This window comes from Oncorhynchus keta, chromosome 10 (genome assembly GCF_023373465.1).
Source record: "Oncorhynchus keta strain PuntledgeMale-10-30-2019 chromosome 10, Oket_V2, whole genome shotgun sequence".
Lineage (NCBI taxonomy): Eukaryota > Metazoa > Chordata > Actinopteri > Salmoniformes > Salmonidae > Oncorhynchus > Oncorhynchus keta.
In genome coordinates this window covers 49,092,069-49,118,617 of record NC_068430.1, presented here as the reverse complement: position 1 = coordinate 49,118,617, position 26,549 = coordinate 49,092,069, and the positions used below count along the sequence as shown (strand labels likewise).

The 26,549-nt window shown below is 41.6% G+C and overlaps 1 protein-coding gene across 11 annotated transcripts in view; it reads left to right on the top strand.

The window, feature by feature from the left end:
• ptprt (protein tyrosine phosphatase receptor type T) overlaps positions 1-26,549 on the top strand; it is a 394,370-nt gene that overhangs the window by 202,770 nt on the left and 165,051 nt on the right. For all 11 annotated transcript variants that reach the window (XM_035778500.2, XM_052527246.1, XM_035778501.2 and 8 more), the window contains exon 8: positions 22,077-22,373. In XM_035778500.2, coding sequence (XP_035634393.1) covers positions 22,077-22,373 — 297 coding nt within the window. The remainder of the gene's footprint in view (positions 1-22,076; positions 22,374-26,549) is intronic.

Here is a 26,549-nt window from a genome sequence, read left to right as displayed (position 1 = left end):
ATCTCGTTTGTTAACAAACTATAGTTTTGGCAAGTCGGTTAGGATATCTACTTTGTGCATGACACAAGTAGTTTTTCCATCAATTGTTTACAGACAGATTATTTCACTGTATCACAATTCCAGTGGGACAGAAGTTTACATACACTAAGTTGACTGTGCCTTTAAACAGCTTGGAAAATACCAGAAAATTATGTTATGGCTTCAGAAGCTTCTGATAGGCTATTTTATATAATTTGAGTCGATTGCAGCTTTACCTGTGGATGTATTTCAAGGCCTACCTTCAAACTCAGTGTGTCTTTGCTTGACATCATGGGAAAATCAAAAGAAATCAGCCAAGACCTCTGAAAAAGAAATTGTAAACCTCCCCAAGTCTGGTTCAACCTTGGAAGCAATTTCCAAACGCCTGGAGATACCGCGTTCATCTGTACAAACAATAGTACGCAAGTATAAACACCATGAGACCACACAGCCGTCATACCGCTAAGGTGTACGTAAACTTCCGACTTCAACTGTATAAATACACAAAGTACAAGTCAAAGGTTTGGACACTCCTACTCATTCAAGGGGTTCGTCATTGTTACTATTGTATACATTGTATAATAGTGAAGACATCAAAACTACGTAATAAAACAAGTGGAATCATGTAGTAATCAAAAAAGTGTTAAACATCCAAATATAGTTTATATTTAAAATTCTTCAAAGTAGCCACCCTTTGCCTTGATCGCACACTATTGGCATTCTCTCAACTAGCTTCATGAGGTAGTCACCTGGAATGCATTTTAGTTAACAGGTGTGCCTTGTTAAAAGTTAATTTGTGGAATTTCTTTCCTTCTTAATGCGTTTGAGCCAATCAGTTGTGTTGTGACAAGGTAGGGGTGATATACAGAAGATATCCCTATTTGGTGGAAGACCAAGTCCCTATTATGGCAAGAACAGCTCAAATAAACAAAGAGAAAGTTTGTGAAAGAAAGTGAAAAAAAAAGAAAGTGTTTTGAAAGGTTCTTCAAGTGAAGTCATGAAATCCATAAATAGCTATGATGAAACTGGCTCTCATGAAGACCTCCACAGGAAAGGAAGACCCAGAGTTACCTCTGCTGCAGAGGATATGTTCATTGGACTTACCAGCCTCAGAAAATGCAGCCCAAATAAATGCTTCACGGAGTTCAAGTAACAGATATATCTCAACATCAACTGTTCAGAAGAGACATTGTGAATCAGGCCTTCATGGTCGAATTGCTGCAAAGCAACCACTACTAAAGGACACCAATAAGAAGAAGAGACATGCTTGGGCCAGGAAATATGAGCAATGGAGCAATAGACCTGTGGTTATCTGTCCTTTGGTCTAATGAGTCCAAATTTTAGATTTTTGGTTCCAACAGCTGTGTCTTTATGAACGGATGATCTCTGCATGTGTGATTCCCACTGTGAAGCATGGAGGAAGAGGTGTGATGGTGTGCGGGTGCTTTGCTGGTGAAACTTTCTAGTATTTATTTAGAAGGCACACTTATCTATAATGGCTACCACAGCATTTTGCAGCGATACGCCTTCCTATCTTTTTGGCGCATAGTGAGACTATAATTTGTTTTTCAACAGGACAATGACCCAACACACCTCCAGGCTATGTAAGGGCTATTTGACCAAGAAGGAGATTGATGGAGTGCTGCATCAGATGACCTGGCCTCCACAATCACCTGATCTCAACGCTATTGAGATGTTTTGGGATGAGTTCGGCCGCAGAGTGAAGTAAAAGCAGCCAACCATTGCTCAGCATATGTGGGAACTCCTTCAAGACTGTTGTAAAAGCATTCCAGGTGAAGCTGGTTGAAAGTGCATAGAGTGTGCAAAGCTGTCATCAAAGAAAAGCGTGGCTGCTTTGAAGAATCTCAAATATATTTTCATTTTTTTACCCCATTTTGGGTTACTACATGATTCCACATGTTATTTCATTGTTTTGATTTCTTCACTATTATTCTAATATAGAAAAACCATCGATTGATTAGGTGTCCAAACTTTTGTCTGGTACTGTATATATCTAAAAGAATAATTACAATCCATTTCCTTTTAAAGCCTTTTGTTAAGTGTTTCCTGTCTCTTTTTATTGTACATAAACACGTCAAGGCAGACTCATCCAGACCTTTTTCAAATGAATTTATATCTCATGGAGGTCAGTGTTGTAATCTGGTTCTATGGGTTATACAATTGGTTTTTGTGGCAACAGGGCTTATAACTGAAACATTATGCATAAAACGAATCAATATGTTTACCACCAGAGAGCATACAAGGCTTTTAACTTATCTACAACTATCTGTCCATGTGTAAAAGCCTTCATTAAAAATTAATCACGGTTAGGATTACAGCTCCCTGCTATGCAATTGTTCTTTAAATTGTCCTCTCGTAGTTCAATGATTTGTTGTTTTTCTGATACCACAGTCTGCCATTATAGTATTTCTGCCTGAGCGTATGTTGGTGTACTGTTAATACATTTATGAGAGTAGAGACGGTGAATGTATTCATTGCAAGACTGAATCCCTTCCTCAAATAAGATCTAAGAATCTTTGAGTAGCGTTGACTTTGTAATTTCAGTCCATGATAGTCATAAAAATTGTAGAAAAAAATATGAATCATTTTAAAATTCAGCACACGTATCGTAGCGTAACAGTTGTAATCAACACGTCTTTCGGCTGCGAAGAGCAGATGGGGGAATGGTGTTGCACTAGAGGTGTTAGCTAATGAATTTTCATGATTTGACAATTAATTCCGACATGTCCCAGAGGAAGGACCACCATGGGCTTACTTATCCCAGGGTTGAGTGGGAGGTCACTGCACAGTGTTCTGGGGATGAAGAGGTTGGTTATTGTGTTTACAGAACACCATCTGAATTCCTTGTGTTTAGTTGAATTCTATGAGCAATACATTTACTTTGAGAGCCTTGATGCAAAAACATACCATGTATTTACTAATTTCTAAGAACATTCTTTGGCTAAATAAGATGAGGTGGACAAGGATTCTGGTGACAGATGTATGCTGTCCTCTTAAGTACTGCATCTGTTTCAACCCTGAAATGTGCACAGAAGGCAAAGTCCGGTAATAAGCTTCTCTGAGAATGATGAAGAAACGATGAGGAAGTTACATGTTGTTTGAAAGAAAATATGACATTCGCCAGTCAGAGAATGTTGGGCTTTTTTCTGTTATATTTAATATATCCCTTGAGAAGAGTGCTTTATAAGAGGCCAAACAATTTAGAATAATTTGTACTATATGTTTTGTTCATACATTCGCTTATAGCTTCTAGGGAACTCAATGAACTCGATGAAAGAGCAACCAATCCCATTACAGATCCGACAAGTACTATAACTACTTTTCTCCCAGTCATTTGTGTGCGACAGAGCACTGCGTGTTCTCAACCCATCTACACAGCTCTCGTAGAAGGCAGCCAGCTACAGTACAGCACATGGTCAGTGAAAAGCTCTTTGATGCCCAGAATACTTTTTCCACCAACTGTGTCACTTCTTGATTTATGAAGATAAAAGGTTGGGCAGAAATGTCTGACAGGTAGATGCCCCTTTCATTGTATGATCAAAGTCCAGTCCAGCATGCAGTCCATTCCCGACACCTTCAGTCTCAAGTTCTTGAGAGGAGAACAGAAAATAGAGCACTTCTCAGCCAAAGCGTAGGATTAGGCTCTCTTGGAAGGATGTGACAGACACCTATTGTTGGGGGGGTGTACTTTTATCCATATCCGACCAATCTTTCCTGGTCTTTGAGAAAGGTAAGGTTAAAGGTTTAAAAGAATATGGACTACTTGGTGTGTTCCTCCAATGTTATTCACAAATTTGTAAAATGAATTTGCCTTACCATGTTGACCTGACACTGCTTGTGTACCCTACATCCTCTCGATCATCTAGAAACCATTCAAACAAGCTCCACATTTCCCACATTGTAGAACCCAATGTATGTGCGGTATTATTTCAAACAATTTAATAATGCTGTTTTTGGAGAACTATGTTGCTTCAAGTTAAATTTGTTAGCACCTCCACGAATAACTAATGACAATTGCAGTGGAAGACTAAGGGATGACTGTTGCCATGGCGACGTTGAATGCGGACTACTTTTTGATTAGTGCATAATAAGAGGCTCTTTGGCCTTTGTGGTGTGGCCACTGGGTAAAGAAATGACTACAGAAACTCGGTGGGGGACGAATAATATGGTAACCTTTGCAGAATTTGATTAAAACTTCAATTAAAATATATGTCAGCGTCACGCACTGCCAGGAGGCAGCCAGTGTGGCAGGAGCCTGTGTTTCGCCACACATGACTTTCCCTACAGAAATCATTTAAAGTCATGTTGTCTTGTCAGTACTCTCCAGGGACTCCCACAAGCCGCTGTCTTCCACTTTCGTTAGACAGTCTCATTTGCTGAGAAATTTGAAATTACAATGAACAGGATGCAGTCATGGTTTAAAAAAGCCTATTGTTTCCTGAAATGGTGTTATCCATGATCCTGTGTTGGAGGTTGTGAGCACACTGCAAGTTGTAACAGGTTTCCAGACAAGCTTTAAAGTCTACGGTACTAAGGGCTCTTTTTCCAGCTGGCACTATGGAGGCGCAAGTGTCAAATGTACGTTAGTTTGCAATTTTGTCATGTAAAAACTGGTGCACTAACACCAGGTTCGGCAATGTACCTTTCCAAAATCAGCTCGTTTACACTGAGTTGGGAGCGGTGGCAATATTTGAAGTGTGTCCTTAATAACAAGTGCAAAAGTTACACTTTCAGTAACACAATTGATAATGGAATGGATTTTGAGAGCGGAAGCGTAGCCTATCCAGCCATGACACAGTGCCCATGGAAGGAGAGATGTACTGATGAATATTGTATTTAGAAAATATTGGTTTACCCCCATTTTGTTTAATTTGATTAAAAACCAAACAGCCTACCCACCCCTTATTTTATTTGTATATAATTAACCAGCCAAGTCAATTAAGAACAACTTCTTATTTACAATTATGGCCTGGCAAGAGACAAAGGGCCTCCTGTGGAGATGGGCTGAGATTGAAAAAAACCCATTGTAAGACAAAACGGGCAACACAGGCAGAAGACACTGGCAAGAGCACAAACTGTGTGTGTGTGTGTGTGTGTGTGTGTGTGTGTGTGTGTGTGTGTGTGTGTGTGTGTGTGTGTGTGTGTGTGTGTGTGTGTGTGTGTGTGTGTGTGTGTGTGTGTGTGTGTGTGTGTGTGTGTGTGTGAAGTAAAACAACATGCTTCCTGACAACTAGAAACAACTACGTCTCAACAAACTGTTAATCTATTCCTTTGAACGTCGTCAGGGACACCAGAGGGGTATGTTACAAAGCAGGTTTGAGTAGTCAGCAAGTTAACTTTGGTCAACTATGAATTTAACTCAGGATAACCGGTCATACAAAAGTGGCTCACCTTTTAGTCTGGTAAATTTGGCTCTGGGGCACGCTAACTCACAGCTAACTCTGCTTACCCTGAATGAAATGACTGAGCCATGAGTTGAGGACCAATTAAATCAAATTCCCCCCCTTACTTTGAGAAAGATGACTAAATTAAATATTTTATGAATCAAATGTTGCGTGTTAAAAAATAGTATTGGGGCTCCCAAGTGGCGCAGCGGTCTAAGGCACTGCATTGCTGGGCTAGGTGCGTCACTACAGACCCAGATTTGATCCCGGGCTGTGTCACAACTGGACTCCATAGGGCGGTGCACAATTGGACCAGCGTCGTCCGGGTTAGGGGAGGGTTTGGCCGGGGCTCATCGCTCTCTAATGACTACTTGTGGTGGGCCAGGCGCCTGCAAGCTGACCTCGTCATCAGGTGAAATGTGTTTGCTCCGACACATTGGTGCAGCTGGTTTCCGGGGTTAAGCGGGCGGGTGTTAAGAAGCGCGGTTTGGCCGGTCATGTTTTGGAAGACTCATGACTCGACCTTCGCCTCCCGAGCCCATTGGGGAGTTGCAGCGATCAGATAAGATTAAAATTGGAGAGAAAGGGGGGGATTTTTTTCTTGTTTTTTTTTACAAATTGTGTAATGTTCAAATATATCATAATATACTAATATTAATAATAATATACATTTTAAACTTCACGCACATTTACACTTTTGTATAACAACATTTTATATCGTGGGACTGGGATAAAAGGTGCTTATGGTTGTGCATTGATAAGCGCACCAAAGTTGGTATTAACGATATGTAATTAAATAAAGATGGCACTACTAAAAGCCTATTTCACACCATATCCTGCTGAATTTGCAAGATAATTGTTCTTCCATTTTGATTTCGGCCCATTGAAAATGTGGCACTGACTCACCCATGGATTGACATTTCAGCATCGTCTCAATGAAGAGTTCGGCTTTCGACGAGCCATGTGCGACATGCACGCGCAGATAGGTGAAGCTAACTGATGTTGGTGAGCTTTAGAAAACCCTGTGCAGATCTAGCTTTTTTCATAGGATGCCCCTCAGGTCCAGGAGTTTTAAGTTGGCTTGGAGTATAAAGGCACAAGGTGAGACCCAGATGCAGACACGGGAGGCAGATGGTTTGAGTCTTTGATATTTATTAAACAATCCAAAAGGGGAAGGCAAGAGAATGGTCGTGGACAGGCAAAAGGTCAAAACCAGTTCAGAGTCCAGAAGGTACAAAGTGGCAGGCAGGGTCGAGGTCAGGGCAGGCAGAATGGTCAAGCAGGCGGGTACGGAGTGCAGAAAACAGGCAAGGGGCAAAACCGGAAGGACTAGCAAAAGAGAATAGAAGCAGGAGTATGGGAAAACACGCTGCTTGACTTGAAAAACATACAAGACGAACTGGCACAGAGAGACGGGAAACACAGGGATATATACACCAGGGAAAATAAGCAACAACCAGAGGGGTTGGAGACAATCACAGGGACAGGTGAAACAGATCAGGGTGTGACATGGAGGGAAATCCATGGGGGCTGAGTAATTGAAGGAAATTGTTTCATGCTTGGTTCTAATTTTTGGCACTTTTAGAATAAAACAAGATTGAGATCTGAGCTTGTATGTGTTTTAATTTTGATCTGGAGGAGAGATAAAATGGCAGTTTTCCTAAAATGGCCTTATAAAAAAAATATACCAGTGTTTCAGACTGCATGTTGCTAGTGATCTACAGCACTGTAGAGATCGCAATGGTGTTGGATGTTTCTGATTGGTGACAAAACAAAGGGCTGCATGAAACATTCAGTGTAGAGCTTGAAGCTTGTACATAAATATACTGAACAAAAATATAAACGCAACATGCAGTATAGTGTCCATTTTTCATGAGCTGATATAAAAGATCCCAGAAATGTTCCATAGGCACAAAAAACGTATTTCTCTCAAATGTTGTGCACCAAGTTGTTTAGATCCCTGTTAGCGGGATGCAATGAAGCCCTTTTGTTGGGAAAAACTATTTCTGTTTGGGTGGCCTGGCTCCCCGGTGGGTCCGAGTCATGTGAAATCCACAGACTAGGGCCTAATGAATTCATTTAAATTGACTGATTTCCATCTATGAACTGTAACTCAGTAAAATCTTTGAAATTGTTGCATGTTGCGTTAATAAAAAAATATATAGTTTTCATAGTTTCACTATAGTGCAACACAGAGAGAAAGGTACAACAAATCAACAATTTTCTGCCGGCAAAAGAAAAACAAGTTGTGCTGGTAATAAAACCCAATACAAAAATCAAATCATATTTTATTTGTCACGTACACGTGTTTAGCAGATGTTATTGCAGGTGTAGCGAAATGTTTGAGTTTCATGAAAAGGTTGTCTGCATGGGGGTTGAAGCTCAACTATTTTTTATGTTTTGACCTGATCTATAGAAAGTCCTTCCAAGGTAGGAAATGCAGGGTTTTATGAGTGTTTAGTATTGGAAAAGACCATGCATTTTGGTTTTAGAGGAATTCAGAACAAGCTTCAAATCCTACCGATTATGTTGAATGATGTTTTAGCTTTTTCAAAAGTCAAACTGCTTGCCCTAGAGAACAGTGTAATCCGCATAAACATGTTGAGCTGTCTCAATATGTCTCCCAATGTTGTTGATATATATAATCAAAAACAGGGGACCTAAAATTCATCCTTGAGGCAGACCCGAGCACAACTCTTTGGTGTCCGACTTACAACCATCCACCTTAACACACTGGGTTCGATTTGACAGGTAGTTCACAAACCACCCCAGAGTATGACCAGTAATCCCAATACACTTCGATCTCTGCACAAAGAAAGTATGGTCCTCAGTGTCAAACGTCTTTGACAAGTCTATGAATACAGATACACAATGCAGCTTCTTATCCAGGGCACAGCAAATATCATTCAAAACCTTCAAAGTTTATGTCAAAGTTTAGTGCTGTTGCTAGACCTGAAACCTGATTGAATACCACTGAAATATTGTTTTCCTGGAGGTAGGTGTTAAGCTGTTTATTGACTAGGGACTACAGTACCTTTGCCAGAATAGACCATTTTGATATGGGGCCATAGTTGTTCAGTAGTGTGGGATCACATACTTTCAAAAGGACAATGCTGATTTCTACAACTTGGGGATTTCATTACATTCTATGGTGAGGTTAAAGATTAATGTTAAAGGGGAGGAATGATGTCTGCAGCTAATAGTAGTAGGTGGGGGTCTAGATAATCAGGGCCAGGCAATGTTTTTGACATCAATTGTTTTCAGGGCTCTACGCACTTCTGAGACAGAGAAGGGCGAGAAAGAGAACCTGAAGAAGGAGAGCTCAGGAGTGACAGGTAATTTCACAGGGGGCTTATGTTGACCTTTAACCCTATCAAATAATCCACCTGCATCAAGAAAAAGTTCAGAATAGAGGTTCTCTAAGTTAATCAAGGCTGGTTTAGCAGCATCGCATAGGTGTACATTTTTATCCTGGCCATTAGCCAAAATTAGCATATGGATTTTAAATGGTCTACTGAGAGTGCTTAGAAATATTTAGCCTTTTCATTATTCACAATTCACATACCTGTGTTTCGCTTGTTTAAGTATTCTATCCATCCCCCATTTTCAAAGAGTGACCTAGTTTGATTACCAAAGACACACTCCTCAAAACTATTAATTCCTCCAATCATATCAATGCCAAAATATACATTGTTTTATTTGCCTCACACATAGGCAACGATACAAATGACAAGGAGCCTAATATTTTGTATAGACGTGCAAATGTTATGCGTAAAGACATTTAGGTCTACGTGTGCACACTGTACCAAATATTTCAAGATAATACACAACGTAGAGGACTTGAGGTCAATAGTGAATTAACGATCAATGGAAATAGTTGTTTTTAAGTTCAACATCTGGTTAGAATCTGTGTAGGGGTTTCAGTCCTGGACTCATAGCTACATGTGACAAGATGTCATTGGTCTGAATCGTCTATACATTGAGCCTGAAACAGGATACTTGTTATTTGGCCATCGGCCCAATTTTACTGCAAGGAATTCTAATTGGTCAAACACAGGCTAGGGTTGGGGGTTATAAATTGTATCCTGTCGCTTTGTTCTGTGGAGAAGTGCAAATATGATCTGTAAGTTGGTTCCATAATGTTTCAAAAACATTACATTTGCAAGCAGTATAACGGTGAGTGGACATTACAACTTTCTCTTGATATTGTATCTTTATCCAGCTCCTGTGAAAAGTTTGGATGTGCATATAACCTTCCATAGTCTAAATGGCCTTATATGTATTATACGCCCACGAGGAGCAAAAAGTATTGTACCTGGAACTGAATTTAGACATAGCCTATTTAGAACAAATTGTTAGTACATTTTTATTAGAATTTGATTACAATTATACAACTGTCTTTAAGGCCTTATCAATAGCCTATTGAATGTAATCCTGCTTATTGACTACGTTTGGCCTGTCCATGTCCAGACTGCAATTTACAGTTGTCCTATTGAAGCAATGTAATTAGAATAATGTGTACTGCAAAAGTTTAACATATTTTGCAAATATGGGTCAGGTTTTTTCACAAACTATGCTATAATGAACTAACATTCAAATTGGAGTTGATGACAACGCAATACATCAAATACCGTGAATACACAACTTTAAGTAACCACATATTTAGCCAATGTTGCACGTTCTGATTGGCCAGTGAGGGGCCAAGCCTCAACACACCCACAACTTGTTTATTCACTAAAACCCAGCCCTTTCGTGCCACCGCCAGCTTCTGCGCCCATAATTCTGGTTGTGAAAATAGCTCAAATATTTCTAGCAGACCTCTAAAACTATAATGCTACAGCCAGCGCTAAGATTCACAATTGCGTTAGGTTTGTTAAAATAGATACAGTTGAAGTCGGAAGTTTACATACACTTAGGTTGGAGTCATTAAAACTTGTTTTTCAACTCCTACAACACATTTCTTGTTAGACCTCCACAAGTCTGGTTCATCCTTGGGAGCAATTTCCAAACGCCTGAAGGTACCATGTTCATCTGTACAAACAATAGTACGCAAGTATAAACACAATGGGACCACGCAACCGTCATACCGCTCAGGAAGGAGATGCGTTCTGTCTCCTAGAGATGAGCGTACTTTGGTGCGAAAGTGCAAATCAATCCCTGGAGGAAACAGGTAGAAACGTATCTATATCCACAGTAAAACAAGTCCTATATTGACATAACCTGAAAGGCCGCTCAGCAAGGAAGAAGCCACTGCTCCACAACCAGAAAACGATGTGGATATATTGAAACACCATCTCAAGAAATCAGTCAGGAAGTTAAAGCTTGGTCGCATATGGGTCTTCTAAATGGACAATGACCCCTAGCATAGTTCCAAAGTTGTGGCAAAATGGCTGAAGGACAACAAAGTCAAGGTATTGGAGTGGCCATAATAAAGCCCTGACCTCAATCCTATAGAAAATGTGTGGGCAGAACAGAAAAGCATGTGCTAGCAAGGAAGTCTACATACCTGACTCAGTTACACCAGCTCTGTCAGGAGGAATGGGACAAAATTCACCCAACTTATTGTGGGAAGCTTGTGGAAGGCTACCCAAACCGTTTGACCCAAGTTAAACAATGTAAAGGCAATGCTACCAAATACTAATTGAGGGTATGTAAACTTCTGACCCACTGGGAATGTGATGAAAGAAATAAAACTGAAATAAATAATTCTCTCTTTTTCTATTTTTCTGACATTTCACATTCTTAAAATATAGTGGTGATCCTAACTGACCTAAAACAGGGATTTTTTAGTTGGATTAAATGTCAGGAATTGTGAAAAACTGAGTTTAAATGTAGTTGGCTAAGGTGTATGTAAACTTCCGACAACTGTACCTAAATCTCAAACCAAGTTTTTTTTCTCTAAAATGATGAGCCTAATGTTATTTACATGCAGGCATGCACGTGTGCGCACACTAACATATACACGGACGCTCACACATACACTCACACGCACACAATGTCTCCTAGCGGTTTGATGAACAGTTCCCCTCTGCCGTTTGATTGCTTCCCCCTCAGACAAGACCTGATGGATTAGGCTTTGACCACATCATTAGTGACCTAGCCTCTCAATACATTTATCTCTATTTGCACACTCATCTTCTGCACATGTATCACTCCAGTGTTGAATTGCTGCATTGTAATTATTTCGCCACTATGGCCAAGTTATTGCCTTATCCTACCTTATTTGCACACACTGTATATACAGTGGGGCAAATAAGTATTTAGTCAGCCACCAATTGTGCAAGTTCTCCCACGTATAGAGATGAGAGAGGCCTGTAATTTTCATCATAGGTACACTTCAACTACGACAGACAAAATTAGAAGAAAAAAATCCAGAAAATCACATTGTAGGATTTTATTATGGTGGAAAATAAGTATTTGGTCACCTACAAACAAGCAAGATTTCTGGCTCTCACAGACCTTCTTTAAGAGGCTTCTCTGTCCTCCACTCGTTACCTGTATTAATGGCACCTGTTTGAACTTGTTATCAGTATAAAAGACACCTGTCCACAACCTCAAACAGTCACACTCCAAACTCCACTATGGCCAAGACCAAAGAGCTGTCAAAGGACACCAGAAACAAAATTGTAGACCTGCACCAGGCTGGAAAGACTGAATCTGCAATAGGTAAGCAGCTTGGTTTGAAGAAATCAACTGTGGGAGCAATTATTAGGAAATGGAAGACATACAAGACCACTGATAACCTCCCTCGATCTGGGGCTCCACGCAAGATCTCACCCCGTGGGGTCAAAATGATCACAAGAACGGTGACCAAAAATCTCAGAACGACACCTAGTGAATGACCTGCAGAGAGTTGGGACCAAAGTAACAAAGCCTACCATCTGTAACACACTACGCCGCCAGGGACTCAAATCCTGCAGTGCCAGACGTGTCCCCCTGCTTAAGCCAGTACATTTCCAGGCCCGTCTGAAGTTTGCTAGAGAACATTTGGATGATCCAGAAGAAGATTGGGAGAATGTCATATGGTCAGATGAAACCAAAATAGAACATTTTGGTAAAAACTCAACTCGTCGTGTTTGGAGGACAAAGAATGCTGAGTTTCATCCAAAGACCACCATACCTACTGTGAAGCATGGGGGTGGAAACATCATGCTATGGGGCTGTTTTCCTGCAAAGGGACCAGGACGACTGATCCGTGTAAAGGAAAGAATGAATGGGGCCATGTATCGTGAGATTTTGAGTGAAAACCTCCTTCCATCAGCAAGGGCATTGAAGATGAAACGTTGCTGGGTCTTTCAGCATGACAATGATCCGAAACACACCACCCGGGCAACGAAGGAGTGGCTTTGTAAGAAGCATTTCAAGGTCCTGGAGTGGCCTTGCCAGTCTCCAGATCTCACCCCCATAGAAAATCTTTGGAGGGAGTTGAATGTTCGTGTTGCCCAGCAACAGCACAAAACATCACTGCTCTAGAGGAGATCTGCATGGAGGTATGGGCCACAATACCAGCAACAGTGTGTGAAAACCTTGTGAAGTCTTACAGAAAACGTTTGACCTCTGTCATTGCCAACATGGGGTATATAACAAAGTATTGAGATCAACTTTTGTTATTGACCAAATACTTATTTTCCACCATAATTTGCAAATAAATAAATTAAAATATCCTACAATGTGATTTTCTGGAAAACAAATCTAATTTTGTCTGTCATAGTTGAAGTGTACCTATGATGCAAATTACAGGCCTCTCTCATCTTTTTAAGTGGGAGAACTTTCACAATTGGTGGCTGACTAAATACTTTTTTGCCCCACTGTATACTTTTTTCTATTGTATTATTGACTGAATGTTTGTTTATTCCATGTGTAGCTCTGTGTGTTTTTTGTGTCGCACTGCTTTGCTTTATCTTGGCCATGTCGCAGTTGTAAATGAGAACTTTTTCTCAACTAGCCTACCTGGCTAAATAAAAGTTAAATAAAAGTTAAATATAAAAAAAAAGATAGATCACTGTCAATATTTTCAATTGTCACGGCCAAGTTGATAGACGTGTCAGAAAGACTGAGGAACAGCCATTGGAGATGAGCAGAGAGAGTAATATTATTCCAATAGAGAATATTGTAGCCTATATTCCCAGCCTGTGATAGGAACTGGATTCATAGAAGTAGTGTAACAAAATAAACAGAGAATAGCTTGACTGCCTGACATGATCGGTCTACTGCTAAATACTTAAATAGACAATTTGCATTGACTCTTTTTGCAAAAACTCTTTTGACTCATCACATACAATGCTACTGTTTATGATCTATCCTGTTGCCTATTCACTTTATCCCAACCTATATGTACAGTACCAGTCAAAAGTTTGTACAGAACTACTCATTCACTGGGTTTTCTTTATTTTTACTAATTTCTACATTGTAGAATAATAGTGAAGACATCGAAACTATGAAAGAACACATAGAATCATGTAGTAACCCATTTTTTTTTAACAAATCCAAATATATTTTTGGTTCTTCAAAGTATCCACCCTTTGCCTTGTTGACAGCTAAGCACACGCTTGGCATTATCCCAACCAGCTTCACCTGATTTGCTTTTCCAACAGTCCTAAAGGAGTTGCCACAAATGTGATCCGACTCAGGAAACTTGGCGTATGTCACAAGTCACGACTTCACAGGAGAGCTGTTTGAATATAACAAATGTTTTTTTTAATCAAAAAGCGTTTTTTGGCAGAAATACCTTCTCGAACATGTGAACTTTCATGTGCCTTAATATCAAACTTGAATGTCATCTGTAAATACGAATAAAATTGTTAAATTGTGAGCCCAGTTGGTTTAGCCACAGAACAAGTATGCAACCTTCCCACTAGCCATGATTGGCTGAGATAATGAGTGGGCTGGAAATGACAAGAGATGAGTTTGGATTGGTCTGCAGTGAAGCATCTTGTGTCTATAAAATGAGCTGCTCGTAATGCATAGATAATCCTTTCTACTGCAGTTTTTTAAAAAGGTATAACGTTAGCCATGGAGAACTGCAAATATGTTGCTGCTGCCCTGAATTTATCAGGCTATTGACAAAGGTCAGTGGGAAAAAGTTCTGATGGACAGCTTTCTGGAGGACGATCGTGCTATGCTGACTCTCTCTGACTCTGAATCAGACGATGAGGAAATCCCTGATTTATGCTGAGCATTTGTTGGCTGCCTTTCCTTCACTCTGTGAACCAACTCATGTCAAACCATCTCAATTGGTTTGAGGTCAGGTGATTGTGGAGGCCAGGTCATCTGATGCAGCACTAAATCACTCTCCTTCTTGGTCAAATTGCTCTTACACAGACTGGAGGTGTGTAAGGGCAGCAGAGTTATCTCTGGGTCTTCCTTTCCTGTGGCGATCCTCATGTGAGCCGGTTTCATCATAGTTCTTGATTGTTTTTGCGACTTCACTTGAAGAAACTTTCAAAGTTCTTGAAATGTTCCGCATTGACTGACCTTCATGTCTTAAAGTAGTGATGGACTGTAATTTCTCTTTGGTTATTTGAGCTGTTCTTGCCATAATATGAACTTGGTCTTTTACCAAATAGGGATATCTTCTGTATACCACCCCTACCATGTCACAACACAACTGATTGGCTCAAACGCAGTAATAACGAAAGAAATTCCACAAATTAACTTTTAACAAGGCACACCTGTTAATTGAAATGCATTTCAGGTGACTACCTCATGATGCTGATTGAGAGAATACCAAGGTTGTGCAAAGCTTCCGTCAAGGCAAAAGGTGGCTACTTTGAAGAATCTCAAATATAAACTATATTTTGATTTGTTTAACACTTTTTTGTTTACTACATGATTCCATATGTGTCATGGAACCACCTGTCACCAGAGGGGGGCAGAGACCGTCCTAGAGACATTGATGACACTCAGGTTTGTCCTATTATTATGATTTCCCTGTTAAAAGAGGTGTGTTTTCTGGTGCCCTTTGCAGAAGCTTGAATTGTTTTACCGTGTGCGTTTGTTTCCTGAGTGAGTTTGAGACTTTTTTGCTGTGTACTGTTCTCCTGTGGCTACTGTTCATAAGTAAAGCATTTATGTTTATCCCTAACCACTTATTCCTCATCTGGTCTCATCTCTGCACCAGGGTTTCTGGCCTCACCACTTCACAATATGTGTTACTTCATTGTTTTGATGTCTTAACTATTATTCCACAATGTATAAATTAGTCAAAATAAAGAAAAACCCTTGAATAAGTAAGTGTCTAATCTTTTGATTGGTACTGTACATATACTATATACACAAAAGTATATGGACATTTCTTCAAATGAATGGATTCGGATATTTCAGCCACACCCATTGCTGAAATGTGCATAAAATCTAGCACACAATCTAGCACACAATCTCCATAGACAAGCTTTTGCAGTAGAATGACCTTACTGAAGAGTTCAGTCACTTTCAACTTGCTACCGTTATAGGATGCCACCTTTCCAACAAGTCAGTTCATAACATTTCTGCCCTGTTAGAGCTTCCCCAGTCAGTTGTATGTGCTGTAAACTTCTAGGACCAACATTGGCTCAGCCACGAAGTGGTAGGCCAAATAAGCTCACAGAATGGGACCACCGAGTGTCCTCGGTTGAAACACTCACTACATCGTTCCAAGCTGCCTCTTAAAGCAACTTCAGAACAAGAACCGTTTGTCAGGAGCTTCATGAAATGGGTTTCCATGGCCGGGAAGCCGCGCTCAACCCTAAGATCACCATGTGCAATGCCAAGCGTTGGCTGGAATGGTGTAAAGCTCGCTACGATTGGACTTTGGAGCAGTGGAAATATGTTCTCTGGCGTGATGAATCACGCTGGACAAATCTGGGTTTGGTGGATACCTGCCCGAATGCATAGGGACAAATGTAAAATTTAGTGGAGGAGGAAATAATGGTCTGGAGCTGTTTTTCATAGTTCAGGCTAAGCTCCTTAGTTCCACTGAAGGGGCTACATTATACAATGACATCGTAGACGATGCTGTGCTTCCAACTTTGTGGCAACAGTATGGAGAAGGCCCTTTCTGTTATGACAATTCCCTCTTGAACAAAGTGAGGTCCATACAGAAATGGTTTGTCGAGATTGGTGTGGAAGAACTTGACTTGCCTGCACAGAGCCCTGACCTCCACCCCATCGAACACCTGTGGGATGAATTGGAATGCCGACTGTGAGCCAGGCCTAATCACCCAACATCAGTGCCCTGACTGAATGGAAGAAAGTCCCCGCAGCAATGTTCCAACATCTAGTGGAAAGCCATCCCAGAAGTGTGGAGGCTGTTAGAGCAGCAAAGGGGGGACCAACTTCATATTATATATTATATAATGCCTATGATTTTGGAATGAAATATTTGACGAGCCGGTGTCCACATTGAATTGCAGACAAAAGGAAGTCACTCCATATTTCCTCAACATCAGACACTGTCTGTAGCGTGTCTTGTTTGAGCTTTGATGTTCAGTGCTTTCAGACGTAGGTTCAGGTATAGGTTCAGATGTAACACAACACAGGCCACAGGTCTGCTCCATCTCTTTGAACCAGTGTTTTCACCTCATTACAAAAATAAAGACTACTTTCTACAGAGCCTCGCCAAGCATCGCCATCTAGGGCCCAGCCTCTACTCCTTCCAGCAAAAGATTGGCTTACAAGGGCAGTGGGCACACGGGGTATACTAATGTACAAGTCTTCCCAGGTTCATAAATATACAAGTTTGTTCCCCCATGCGCTGACTGAGAGAGTGAGTGTACCTGAGAATCTATCTGTGGGCATTTGATGTATTTTGATCCTCATTGTGAGAACTCATTACCGGGGGAAGCAGCGAGGGGAGTAAGATATTTTCCTCCAGTGAGCCTAAATTATTGGAATGAGTGCCGGTTTGATTCATTCTGAGGGGGAAGGATGATTGCTTTCTCAGCTCACCAATTCCACTGTAGGGAGAGCGTAATAATAACCAGAAGGATCTCTCGATACAGACCCTTTTGGGGAAGGGGTGGGTGGCAGGCGATGCTGGTGAAGGTGCTAATGGTGTTGAGGGGATATGATGCTAGCTGTGTAGTCTCGGTGTCATCAGTCTACATTCTGCTCTCACCCCAATTTAGATTGCTTTTCTCTCTCGCTCTCTCTCCCCACCACCACCATTCTTTTGTTTTCAAGTTATTCATTTTGGAAGAAGAATACACACCGTTTCTCGTTTTGTATTTGTTTGTTATACACTGAACAAAAATATAAATGTAACAGATAGTCTTGGTCTCATGTTTCATGAGCTGAAATAAAAGATCCCAGAAATGTCCCATATGTACAAAAAGCTTATTTATCTAAAATTGTGTGCACAAATTTGTTTACATCCCTGTTAGTATTTCTCATTTGCCAATATAATCCATCCACCTGACAGGTGTGGCATATCAAGAAGCTGATTAAACAGCATGATCATGCTGTGATTAATCAGCACTTTGTGCTGTGCATTTTGTCGCACCACACAATGCCACAGATGTCTCAAGTTTTGAGGGAGCATGCAATAGGCATGCTGACAGCAGGAATGTCCACCAGAGTTGTTGCCAGAGAGTTTAATTTTGATTTCTCTACCATAAGCCACCTCCCATTGTTTTTTTGAAAATTGTTTGGGATGCTCTGGATCAACGTGCACAACAGCATGATCCAGTTCCCGCCAATATCCAACAAACGTTGCACAGCCATTGAAGAGGAGTGGGAAAACAAGCCACATGTCACGATCGTCGTAAGGAACGGACCAAAATGCAGCGTGGTATGTGTTCATGATGAAGTTTTTAATTAAAGAAAGCACTGAACACTGAATACAAACTATACAAAACAATAAACGAATATAGAAAGTGAAGCTATAATGAGAACTGTGCTAACACCAGCAACTAACATAGACAATCACCCACAAACAAACAGTGAAACCCAGGCTACCTAAGTATGATTCTCAATCAGAGACAACTAATGACACCTGCCTCTGATTGAGAACCATACAAGGGTCGAAACATAGAAATCCCAAAATCATAGAAAAACAAACATAGACTGCCCACCCCAACTCACGCCCTGACCATACTAAACAACGACAAAACAAAGGAAATAAAGGTCAGAACATCACACCACAATCAACAGCTTGATCAGCTCTAGGAGATGTGTTGCACTGCATGAGACAATGGTTGTCACGCCCGATACTGACTGGTTTCTGTTCCACGCGCCTATATTTTTTTAAAGTATCTGTATTCCCAGTCATTAGAAATTCATAGATTAGGGCCGAATGAATTTATTTAAATTGACCGATTTCCTTATATGAACTGTAACTCAAAGTAAAATCTTTGAAATTGTTACATGTTGCGTTTATATTTTTGTCAGTGTATTATCATACTCTTCCGCTTGTTTCAGTTGGCTGAATGCCCCTATCCCTGTTTCCACGCCTCTCATCTACCAAATGGAGGTGAGGCCGCACACTTGGGAAGGAATTGAATGGGCCCTGAGCCTGCATGCTGTAAAGGCTGATAAAACGGCAAGGGGCTTTTGGCGAGTGGGTGAAAGTGGAGAGCGGTTGAGGACTATTGAGCGGCGACTGAATAGAGCGGTGCACTTTAGCAATGCTTAACAGGAATCCAGCCTTGAACAATGTGAGACCACATTTTGCCAGTATATAGCATAAGAGGGATGCAAAGAACTGTAATAATATATACAGTAGCCCTCACCTTTTTAAAGGGGAAATCTGCGATTGCTACATAGTTTTTAACTTTCAATGAAGGACATATAAGCCATTGATTATTAACACATATAACTTATAAATGCCTCATTAGCTAAGTTCAGCTGTCAGACCTCATCAGAACCCAAAATATAAGCTTGTTTTACTCAATTGTGTGTAAACAATGTGATTGTAGACAAACACTGTATAATTTTGATCTCATGGATGGTCAGTCCTTGCATCCATAGCCCCATGCATTCACTTTAGGGTGGTTACATTTCTCTAGCCGTTGCTGTTGTTTGAACTGCAGATTGCCCCTATAATACTTTATTATCTTGGAATCTCAATAAAACTGCACTTTTGATTAGTCTCAATCACGATTTTACATCATCTTAGCTCAACACAGATACATGCCTCAGACATGAATGCAAATTAATATATATATATTGGCATTGCTGTAAAAGGAGCCTGTTGGAGCAGTGAGAGAGTGGCGGGGAGCCACACGGGCAGAGTCCAGGTAATTAAGGTAACAGTTGTACTCTGTTCCGCTCCACCACACTTCCTCCCTAATTGTTCTCTGCTTTAAAGGATGACCTGTGGACAGGGAAATGGACATACCAGTCAACACCGCCACTTTAGCAGTCAGGAAGTTTTCTGCCTCTCCAGCCCTCACAAACCACCCGGGGTGTGCGTGTGTGTATATATTTGTGTGTGTGTGTGTTTGAGTTGCACTCCAGAATCCCTCATTGAACTGAGATAGCAAACTTCAAATGATGGGGGTTTATAATGTCACAGGATGTGAACAGGATGCTTTTTGCCATGGGGTGGAAGTGCAGGGCTATTGTACTAAAGGTCGGACAACTCATTTGTGATTCCTTATATAAGTGGGGCTGGATTTTTCCTGCATGCTCTGTGCACTCATGGATAGACCCACACAATTCAATGTTTGGATTGATGAAAGTGTAGGCTACAGAGATATATTGAGTTGTTAAGAACATGTACTGTAGTCTAGTCTGTAAAATGACTCAAAGGAACTCAAACAAATCCAGGTCCCATGCTCCATGAGAACCTAGTGAACTTGTGTGTTCTTCTATTGCACTTCTATAGATAGCTACCTCTGTTAATACCTCTCACTGAAACGACATGAAAACATCGGATTCCATCGGCCTTCCGCTTTGACCTGTCCTACACACTTAAACACCATTCGACCTCATCCTGACTGTACCCTTAGTTCCACTTAGCTAGAAGGCATCACAATCTCTCAGTCTCTCGAACAAAGATGGACAACGTCCCACCACTGTATCCGTGTTTTTTGTATGACAATTGTGAGTGGGAATTGCTGGACATTGTAGTACCTGTCAGGGTACAATGGCTGTCGTGAAGTAGAGGGGAATTTTCGAGGCCTTGGTGATTATAGGGGCGGGAGGTAGTCTAAAATGTCATTCAGTTGTACAAATGACCAGATATCCCCCTTTCCCTACCTTGGGTGGAATCAGCTCACCCATGGCATAGCAAAGCAATCCTCTCAGTTGCCCTTTCTCAGTGTGTGCCAAACACTGCCGACCGCCATGTACCCTGATTAATGAGACTTGAGTCAATGTTAGCCCCCTACTATCCCTCCATCCCTTACTCACTCCCTCCTTCACTCCCTCCTCCCCTCTGTTTCATTTGGGGTAGATAGCTGGAGGAGGAAGAGGGGAAGAAAGGGTATAAATAACAACGACAACACTGAGTCATTATTTGTCAAGATCAACTCAGGAGATGCCTTCATTGACTTAACGGCAAAAGCAAAGTTTTAACTCAGGCTTCACATATGTCACTATTGTTTTGTCTGCTGACCTAGGGAGTTCCCCCTGTTGGATTTTCTAGACTGAAATTAGCAATCTTCTTAGAGCTGATTTCCGAATGAACCCTGATTAGCCGTAGATTAGCCCTAATCGGGCCCATTCAGATCTGGGGATTTGGGCTTTTGTTGTTCAGCATTATTCTCAATCAGTTCCACTACTGTGAGGCCTTGATCTAAGCATGCATAATAAGTCTGTATTACACAAAGTTGTCAAGTTACTGTGTTTTGTGTTCTGTGGAGAATAGTAGTATGTGATGGATGAAAAAGTAGATTTACCGGTATTTATATTGATCACTGTGTAGTTTACCACAACTGCAATACATGGAGCTTGCTGGTCTCCTTTTCCCAGACTCATATTATAACATCACTCATATCATAAAGTAGACGTCATCAAAACCTTGTACGGTATCTCCAAACAATAAAGTATTCAGGAATTACATAAATGCTTTTCTGGATGATGCCATCGATAAGATTCGAGGGGCTTCTTAACAACCAGTTCAAACGGTTCAAGAGCTCTGCAGCCAAATGACAGTTGTTTGTGCACTTAGCTTTGGTTTATCCAGATTACACTACAGGCTTTTCATCTTGTAAAATCAGACAAAACCGTTTAAATTTCAAGTCCCACCCAGATGCACCCAAACAGAACAAAAATGGAAGGGCGGTTTTGTCTCACACCATCTTGAATGATTTAGATGTTATTAGCTAACCTAGGGGAAATAGAATGACCTTGAGGCTAAAGAGCTTTGTTTGAGCAATCTGTTTGTCATTCACTCATGCATGATATATCAACTTAACCATGATACTCGGAACAAGTGGATGATACTGCTGTGATAGCCCACCGGACATCCATGGGGGGGGTTAGTGGAGATTTATCAAAGAGGCAGACTTGATCAAAGTGCTAAACAACTACTGTGATAAACAAGATACATCAATAGGAGTTCAGGTTTTCTTTTCCTCATGTGACTCAATGCCATCCAACATTGGCTCATCCTGTGCAATCAATTATGGGATCCCTAAGCAGTGAGGCAGTCAGTGCCTCTTAATTTGCCAATGGTTGGATATGAGGATATGTTCACAAAGTCTAACCCCTGTTCCTCTCTTTCTCCTTCAGACCCAGTCCACGGGCCTCAGAATGTCAATGTGGTGGACATTCGGGCCCGCCAGCTCACCCTGCAGTGGGAGACATTTGGCTACGCCGTGACGCGCTGCCACAGTTACAACCTGACAGTGCAGTACCAGTATGTGTTCAACCAGCAGGAGTTTGCCGCCGAGGAATTGATCCAGACATCATCCCACTTCACCCTGCGGGGCCTGAGGCCCTTCGTCACTGTACGCCTTCGCCTGGTCCTTGCCAACCCAGAGGGAAGCAAGGAGAGCGAGGAGATCGTCAAGCAGACAGAGGAGGATGGTGTGTGTCAGAGTATTTGTTCCTTTAGTGGTTTTGTCTTGGTTCCACTGTCTTGTCCTGTTCCTAGTTCAAATACACGCAAGGGGTTTAACTGTAGACCTGCTCTCTGTACACATAGGGATACTAGCCCAAAGATAGTAAAATGTTGTCTTTTGAAGTATCGCATGGTTTTGGATAAATTGCTTTCTACTAGCCCGGCTGGGGACGGTGCCTAAATTCCATCTCTGCACATGCCAAAAATATGACACAAAAAAATACACATTTGTCAATGAGAGAGAGATATATTTCTATGCATACTATTGTGTCTTTATACCAAAATCTTGCCTTTAAAAATAGATCACGATAGCTTACTTCTTGGAATAGACTCCTTGATAGCTACAGATAGTTGACATTATTGTTGTTGCTTCATACATGTATACAAACAGACAATGCTTTGCCGTAAAGGCACTAGCTTGATAGAACTGCAAGTTGATAGAAACATTGTAAGACCTTAATTGATCCACTAATTAATGTGTCGGACGAGAGGGATTTACTCCAGACACCTGAACAGGGCCTCATCCCCGTCATTCACAGGAGAAAGGTTTTGCGGAAAGAGATCGGTGCCTTGTGAGGATCCAGCAACGAGTGGCTAATCTGCCTTTGCCATCTGTACTATTGGCCAACGTACAATCGCTTGATAATAAAGTGGACAATCTACACGTGTATCCCACAATGGGACATAAGAAAACTGTAATATCTTATGTTTCACCGAGTCGTGGTTGAATGACGACATGAATAACATACAGCTGGCGGGTTATACACTCTAACGGCAGGATTGAACAGCAGAATCTGGTAAGAAAAGGGGTGGCGGTCTATGTATATTTGTAAACAGCTGGTCCGCAATATCTAAGGAAGTCTCTAGGTTTTGCTCACCTGAGGTAGAGTATCTCATGATTTATTTACCACCACAAACCGATGCTGGCACTAAGACCGCACTCAATGAGCTGTAAGCAAACAGGAAAATGCTCATCCAGAGGCGGCTCTCCTAGTGCCCGGGAACTTTAGTGCAAGGAAACTTAACCTTTCTGGCACAGGCGTTCCGCTAGTGACCCACCTCGACAACATCCTGTGAAATTGCGGAGCGCAAAATTCAAATGACAGAAATAGAACTATTTAACATTTCGAAAATACAAGTGTCATACATCAAAATAAAGCTTAACTTCTTGTTAATCCAGGCGCTGTGTCAGATTTAAAAAAGGCTTTACGGTGGAAGCACACTATGCGATTATCTGAGGACAGAGCCCCGCATGATAAAACATTTTTCAACCAGGCAGGTGCGCCACGAAAGTCAGAAATAGCGATATAATAAATGCCTTACCTTTTGAAGATCTTCTGTTGTCACTCCAAAAGGTCCCAGCTACATCACAAATGGTCCTTTTGTTCGATAATGTCCTTCTTTATATCACCAAAAACTCAATTTAGCTGGCGCGCTTCATTCAATAATCAACCTTTTTCCCTCTTTCAAAATACATAAAAAATGAATCCCAAACGTTACCAATAAACTTCTCCAAACAAGTCAAACAATGTTTATAATCAAACCTCCGGTACCCTAATATGTAAATAAACTATAAAATTTAAGACGGAGAATCGTTATTGTCTTTACCGGAGATAAACAACAAAGAAAGCCATCTACGCGCATGGAAACACTACAACCAAAATGGGAGCCACTTAGAAAAACTACAAATTCTAGCCAATTTTTCCATAAACAAGCCTGAAACTCTTTCTAAAGACTGACATCTAGTGGAAAACCTAAGAACTGCAATCTGAGAGGTTTTTGCCTCATAATAAACATGACAGCCATTGGAAACAGTGATAGGCTGACATTTTTTTTTTTTTTTTTGGGGGGGTTTAGAAACAGTTTTAGAAACTTTAGAGTGTTTTCTATCCAAATCTACCAATTATATGCATATCCTATCTTCCGGGCCTGAGTAACAGGCAGTTTACTTTGGGCATGCTTTTTATCCAGGCGTCAAATTACAACCCCTAGCCCAAAGAAGTTAAATCTGTTTTACCTCATTTCTACCAGCATGTTAAATGTGCAACCAGAGGGGGGGAAAAACTCTAGACCTCCTTTAATCCACACACAGAGACTCACACACACAAAGCTCTCCCTCGCCCTCCATTTGCCAAATCTGACCATAATTCTATCCTCCTGATGCCTGCATACAAGCAAAATCCAAGCAGGAAGCACCAGTGACTCAGTCAATACAAAAGTGGTCAGGTGAAGCAGATGCTAAGCTTCAGGACTGTGTTGCTAGCACAGAGTGGAATATGTTCCGTGATTCTTCTGATGGCATTGAGGACATCAGTCGCTGGCTTCATCAATAAGTGCATCGATGACATCGTCCCCACAGTGACTGTACGTACATACCAGAAGCCATGGATTACAGGCAACATCCGCACTGAGCTAATGGGTAGTGCTGCCGTTTTCAAGGAATGTGACTCGGAAGCTTATAAGAAATCCCGTTGTGCCCTCCAATGAACCATCAAACAGGCAAATTGTCAATACAGGACTAAGATTGAATCGTACTACACCGGCTCCGAAGCTCGTCGGATGTGGCAAGTCTTGCAAACTATTACAGACTACAAAGGGAAGCACAGCCGAGAGTTGCCCAGTGTCACAAGCCTACTGGACGAGCTAAATGACTTCTATGCTCACTTCAAGGTAAGTAACACTGGAACATGCATGAGAGCATCAGCTGTTCCGAACAACTGTGTGATCACGCTCTCCACAGTCAATGTTAGACCTTTAAACAGGTCAACATTTAGGTCAACAGACGTGTACTCCGAGCATGCGCTGACCAACTGGCAAGTGTCTTCACTGACATGTTCAACCTTTCCCTGTTCCTAGTTTGTAATAACAACATGATTCAAGCAGACCACCATAGTCCCTGTGCCCAAGAACACCAAGGTAACCTGCCTAAATGACTACCGACCCGTAGCACTCACGTCTGTTGCCAAGAAGTGCTCACATCAACACCATTATCCCAGAAACCCTAGATCCACTCCAATTTGCATACCGGCCCAACAGATCCACAGATGATGCAATCTCTATTGCACTCCACACTACCCTTTCACACCTGGACAAAAGGAACACCTATGTGAGAATGCTATTCATTGACTACAGCTCAGTGTTCAACACCATGAGTGCCCTCAAAGCTCATCACTAAGCTAAGGACTCTGGGACTAAACACCTCCCTCTGCAACTGGATCCTGGACTTCCTGACGGGCCGCGCCCAGGTAATAATGGTAGGCAACAACACATCCGCCACGCTGATCCTCAACACGGGGGCCCCTCAGGGGTGCGTGCTCAGTCTCCTCCTGTACTCCCTGTTCACTCATGACTGCATGGCCAGGCATCCCTGACAATGATGAGACAACCTATAGGGATGAGGTCGGAGACCTGACCATGTGGTGCAAAGATAACAACCTCAATGTGATCAAGACAAAGGAGATGATTGTGGCCTACAGAAAAAGTAGGACTGAGCACGCCCCCATTCTCATCGACAGGGCTGTGGTGGAGCAGGCTGAGAGCATCAAGTTCAAGTTCCACACCAACAAGCTAACATGGTGCAAGCACACCAAGACAGTCATGACGAGGGCATGACAAAACCTATTCCCCCCCAGGGGACTGAAAATATTTGTCATGGGTCCTCAGATCCTCAAAAGGTTTAACAGCTGCACCATCGTGAGCATCCTGAGTGGTTGCATCACTGCCTGGTATGGCAACTGCTTGGCCTCGAACCGCAAGGCACGACAGAGGGTAGGGCATACGGCCCAGTACATCACTGGGGCTAAGCTTCCTGCCACCCATGACCTCTATACAAGGCGGTGTCAGAGGAAGACTCTAAAAATGGTCAACAATTCCAGCCACCCTAGTCATAGACTGTTCTCTCTGCTACAGCACGGCCAGTGGTACTGGAGCGCCAAGTCTAGGTCAAAGAGGCTTCTAATCAGCTTCTACCCCCAAGCCATAAGACTCCTGAACAGCTAATCAAGTGGCTACCCAGACTATTTGCATTGCCCCCCCCACACTTTTACGCTGCTGCCACTCTCTGTTATTATCTATGCAAAGTCACTTTAATAACTCTAACACATATTACCTCAATTACCTCGACTAACCGGTGCCCCCACACA